At 33.8% G+C, this 5,733-nt stretch overlaps 1 protein-coding gene across 1 annotated transcript; it reads left to right on the top strand.

Moving 5' to 3' along the window:
- The first annotated feature begins 1,215 nt into the window (after window positions 1-1,215).
- On the top strand, window positions 1,216-5,228 carry LOC133328081 (uncharacterized). Its single transcript, XM_061536631.1, has 3 exons — window positions 1,216-1,286; window positions 4,039-4,212; window positions 5,008-5,228. The coding sequence occupies exons 1-3, from the start codon at window positions 1,220-1,222 to the stop codon at window positions 5,226-5,228; spliced, it is 462 nt and encodes a 153-aa protein (XP_061392615.1). The 5' UTR covers window positions 1,216-1,219.
- Window positions 5,229-5,733: the final 505 nt, after the last annotated feature.

Raw genomic sequence — 5,733 nt, 5'->3', positions numbered from 1 at the left:
GACGCAGGCACGGTTAAACTGTTTGGTTTGTTGCTGTATACTAGCAACACCAACGAAGTCGTTGTGTGAATTTGTCGCGATGTGACAACACACAACAGTGGGAAAGGTGTGGTATTGTTTGTAAATGCCTTGTTAACCTCATGCAGTTTATATCGTTGGTCAGCTAAGTACTTCGCTTTGTTACAAAAGACATTCGGGTATGAAAGGTGTTTTGTATAGAAGCAATAGCTTCTGGGGAGAATATCCCAACAAAAAACTAAGGGAACAGTGGCGTGATCCGAAACTATAGCCTTCCCTGCCTTACCCCGCGGCAAACAATGCTCAGAAAAAATATGGCTCCCAACATTTAGTGTTATGTTATAGATTGTCTCAACAAATTCTTTACTTATTTTCAAAAAAAGCGTAATTTGAATTTGTCAAAATACAGACATAGTGATAGACATAGAATTATTTTTACAATTATTTTTTTTACTATTTTGTGGTAGAGTATTATCCATATCGGTCAATATTTTTGTAAAAAAAAATAAAAATAGGTAACATATATTGCACATCTTAATATATGCACCTTCTGCATAAGAAATTAAAAACAACTCAATTTGATTTTAGACATTCAAAACCATCGCAACCTACAGTAACATAGGAACTCAATATTGTTCATACTTTAAACGCGACCATAAATCACCTACCTTTGATTTATTAAAGTAGAACTAATATCATTATTTTCTGATACATACTCCATTGTTCATAATGCGACATCTACGCTTGAACGTTGAACATTAAACACATGAATTTATCGAAGACGCTTTTATTTTCAAATATATTCCCCAATTTAATATTGTTATCACAGAAACTCTCCTATGAATGTCGATAACACAGTTTTTACTAAGGTTGGCAAATTAATATTGTTATCACAGAAACTCTCCTATGAATGTCGATAACACAGTTTTTACTAAGGTTGGCAAATCACACAATTCAAATGTTACCAATTCCCCTTAACTACCATCTACCGGTGAACAGTTATAACATTGTCAATTAATATGTGTTGGCAACACTAATCAACCTTACAATTTATTAAAGATGTGGCATTACCGAAACCTTTTCTTAGTTGTCAATCGAACAAGTTCAAGAAATGTTTATTTGCCACTCTGCACAAACGGATTAATGGGAAAATAAAATTTAGCAGCAAAAATAGTGCATAAATACAAAATCTACAACAAAAATGCTCAAATTTAGTGTTCAAATAACTGTGATAATAATTTTGTTAAGTTTATTTAATTCCTCGGATGGTAAGTGCGAAGAAAATCCTAAAAAACAAAACCGACGAAATCTGAAAACATTGTGGAAAGTGGTCAACAAGTAATCGAGTTCGTGTCTTATTGAAGTCTTTTGTTTCATAGCCAACTATTAAACAGACATTGACGTATGTATGTACGTACTTACTATTTCATACAAATGTACATACATATATACAAATATTTGTGTAAAATGAAAGAAAAGTGAATTGTTGTGTGGTATTGTAGGTGCTGTACGGAGAGTTTGTTGGCTAAATGAAATATTTGGAACGGTGGTACCAGGTTGTGTTTTAATTGTTGTTGTTATTTGTGAGTTTTTAGAAGATAATATAACTAACTGTTATGGGTTTATTTTATTCGTCATTCCGCTGACTTTTCTTTGTATAACTGTGAGTAACGAAAAAAGAAGAAGTAGTAGTAAATTGTTATTGTGTCAGTCCCAAGAGTAACCTCAATGTCGTCGAATGATTAACTTCTCATTTCCTCTGCACTGTCTGTGTGGAAAGTCCCACTAAGCAAAAGAACCCAAGAGTGTAAACCGTGTCACATACACTCCTATAAAATTTGTTGTTTTTTTAATAAAGGTGTGATACTTGTTTTTAAATGCTATTATGTTATGATTCTGCAAATAACCAGTCACATATTGAAAATGTCAAAGAATCTTGTATTGGAATTTGGCAATGGAAACAGAATATTATAAAAGATAAAAAATATTTTTATGATTTTTTCAAATTATCGAATATGATTAAATTGTATATTTTTTAGATAACAAAAAACAATATACCTTGCGGTGCCTTTAATTTATTTTGGTATAATTCATATCAACAGGGATATTGAGTTATTCAGTGTATTTCCTAGACGGTTAGAACTTTTAATGGAACAAGTCAAATTCATTCTTCCGGGCATATGGACCTCCAAAGTACAGCTGGGCCCTCGTACTCCCCCTGCTTTTTAAAATTCTCATAGTCAATTTCAATTTAAAGCGGTCATGATTACAAAAATTTTATTATATTATCAAAGTAGTCCATGATATAAACCTACAATGTTAGTACGTCTACCCGATCGACCGTATATTGTGTCCATACAACCAAGCTTGGTTTATATCGGGCTTTAAATGTGAGTTATAATACAAAATTAGGGAACACATCCAACTCGATTCCAAATATAATTCTTATAGCCTCAGCCTTATGGCCAAAGTACCGATGGGCTCTTGTATTATCCCTGCTTTTTATACCCTCCACCATAGTATGGAGTTTGTAACTCGGAAATGACCCCATAAAGTGTATATATTCTTGATCACTCTAGCCTCGAATTAAGATAGATCGCCAAAATTTTGCATAGAGTCTTTTGTGTGCAAGCTGATCAAGTTCGAAGATGGGCTTTATCGGTCCAAGTTAGGGTATAGCTCCCATATAAGGGTACCCCCCCAAATTTCGGTATTTTGAGGTTCTTGAGCGCGTTTTTCAACCGAATTCACTGAAATTTGGTATTTTGTAGTCGTATATGGTACCAAATCTCCCTACCAAAAATTATTAATATTCACCCCTTTTAGGGCTAGCCCCCATATAACCCCCTTTTTATATTATAATAGTTATCTCGAACCACTTTCTGGGGTTTTTAGGAAAAAATCCATTAAAAATTGCTGAAATTTTTATTTTGTGTACATTGAATTTTCGGTATAGGTCCACTTTTGGGTATGTACCCTATATTTTCGATGCTAGTATCTGTTAGTATACCTATGGTGGAGGGTATACAAAGTTCGGTCCGGCCGAACTTAACGCTTTTTTCACTTGTTAAAATTCTCATAGTCAATTTAAATTTAAAGCGACTGACGTCGTGATTACAAAAATTTAATTATATTATCAAAGTAGTCCATGATATGGGCCTTCGAATGGTCCTCCAATCTTAGTACCTCTACCCGATCAACCGGATAATGTGTCCATACAACTAAGCTTGGTTTAAATCGAGTTATAAATGCAAGTTATAATAAAAATCTAGGGACACACATCCAACTAGATTCCAAGTATAATTCTTATAGCCTCAACCTTATGGCTAATGAGGGTATATACACTTTGATACGGTGAAAATGTTGCTCATCGAAATATTGGTTTTAGGCCAAATCCGTTTCCGAAAATTTGGAGTCCATTTACAAATGTCCAACTGTCTAGTTGGCTAGGGCACAAGATATCTCTCGAAGGGAATATTCGATTTCATTCAAACTTTGCACATCTTATTATATCTTCCAAACTTAGTTATATATATATATAGGGACTTTGGTGCACCATTTACATATAATCGGACGAAAATATATATTTCCCCAATTTCAATAGAGCTCGTCTTTGGGCCAAACAACTGAGCTGTACCAAATTCCATCCAAATCGGATTATAAATGCGACCTGTACTCTTGTTCCAGTTTCAATTGGAACCCCAAACGCACATACCTAGGAGTTGTATTAGATCATAGAAGACCTTCTTCCCATCTACTTCAGTCCGAATTACTTTCTAACCTCGCCGGACCATAAACCACAAACAACAGTCCGACTTTGTGGATTCTTATTCTCAAGAACAAACACTTTGGGATTCCACCCCTCATGTGTTAGTTAACCAGGACATGATCGTTTTCATGTAGTTTATGTTTGCGATCTGTAAATACACAAGTAATAGATGTTTGGCCATCTTTAAATAGAGTGTCAACTGACCTTAATTTTGAAAATTTAATTTTAACATTTGTTTTATTTTATTTCAGCATTACTTCGACGTTGTTTTCAATGTCGTTCCCGTGGAGAATTAGGCAGTTGTAAGGATCCTTTCACATTCAATGCCACTGATGTGGAAAAAGAATCTGGCGTTACGGCAATACCATGTGCATCCGGCTGGTGTGGTAAAGTAATCGAAGGCGGTGGTACTTATGCTGTTGATGGTATGTATCTAAAGACTATGTAATGCCAAAATGCACAGATAGAGCTCTATTACCCTTATGTTACTAAAAAAAATATTTGTTAGTACAGTTCGTCCTGTCCTCGAATAAGTTTTGCATTCTTTGGAATCCATTTTATAAATTTCACTCTGATAAAATTGAGTCAGTTCAAGTTCAGTTTCGAATTTTTACCATCTCAATTACTTCCACCTTATGAAAGTATGTGCTCTTTATGTTAATAGCAGTATTTATTATTAAATTGCTATGAGGCCTGATTTATTCACCATTTCTTACGGGAGAATTAATTTTTTGTCCTTTCTTGAATAATTCGTAACTTTGACCCGGTTTACTGAGGTCTTTATGTGTAATTTATAATAACATACACAATATTATATACTTGACATGGAAACAGTAGTCCCTGATTTTTAAGTAGCAGTTGTCATTTTTGCCGGCTGATACTAAACCGCCATAATCCGGACGCGCTCCCTATGTATAGGAAGGTAGTCTCCTCGGTCGCAGAGCAGGATTGAGAGGCGTGGGAACGAACAAAAAAAAAATACTTTTAAGATTATTTATTTCTTGCATGCATTTAGAATGCATTTGTTTGTTTAGTCATGTGAAGATAAGGTTGTTATATACAGTTTACGATAGCCAGTGTTTCCCTAAATGTTTCAATTTCAAGTTTATCATTTGTTAGCTACAATATTCACATATATTTCCTCTATAGTTCAAACTGTCTTATAAGATTTTTTTATATTAATAACTTGTAATCCCATGTCTCCCTTTATTGTTTTACAGATTACGATCAGGCCATACAACGTATGTGCGTACAGCGTGGACCCGATGACAATCAGGATCGATGCGCCAATACAATTTACAATTATAAAAAAGTCTATATGTGTTTTTGTCAAGGTGATTTGTGCAATAGTGGTGAATCGTTAATAAATCATAAGAACACGATGACAATATTAGGACTGGGTGCATTCATATTAATGGCCGTTTATAATCGTTATTTATAACAAAATACTATACTATACATTTAAATATAGCTTTTTTATGAAATTGTAAGCCCAATAAAGAAAACTGTTTTTAAAAAATCTATGTTTTTTATATATTTATAGATTATATTAAACCACCATCATGAAAATATACTTGAATATAAATTTAATACAACAGTACATACATATAAATACGATCTGCTTTAGAAATTATTATTCCTTTTAGGTCAAGTTTCAAAATTTTGAACATTTTGAAAACAAATATTTTTTACATAGCCTGTGACCCCAGCTTTTAATTATGTATTTGTAAAAGAAAAATTGGAAAACACAAATGTGGATAAAAATACGAGGTACTAAAGACCCAAAAGACCTGGGTGTCGTTTCCACGACAGAGAGGTCCACTATAAAAAACGACGACGACGTCTCCAGCCTCAGCCCATTGTGTAAATGCAGAGAGTTAATTTTGAAGCGAATTCCATAGCCAATTTGAGACATGGTTTTCACATCGTAATACTTTACCAAACCT

The sequence above is a fragment of the Musca vetustissima genome, unplaced genomic scaffold (assembly GCF_032173495.1).
Source record: "Musca vetustissima isolate MV318-11 ecotype Yass unplaced genomic scaffold, APGP_CSIRO_Mvet_v1 utg169603, whole genome shotgun sequence".
Taxonomy (NCBI): domain Eukaryota; kingdom Metazoa; phylum Arthropoda; class Insecta; order Diptera; family Muscidae; genus Musca; species Musca vetustissima.
Note: the sequence above shows the minus strand (reverse complement) of the source record. Positions and strands in the feature narration are given on the sequence as shown.

Bases quoted from the DNA above. Each gene is read 5' to 3' on its own strand.
- LOC133328081 (XM_061536631.1), top strand. From the start codon at position 1,220: ATGCTCAAATTTAGTGTTCAAATAACTGTGATAATAATTTTGTTAAGT. The intron at 1,287-4,038 runs GTAAGTGCGAAG...ATTTTATTTCAG, and splicing joins TTTATTTAATTCCTCGGATG to CATTACTTCGACGTTGTTTT. The intron at 4,213-5,007 runs GTATGTATCTAA...ATTGTTTTACAG, and splicing joins TGGTACTTATGCTGTTGATG to ATTACGATCAGGCCATACAA.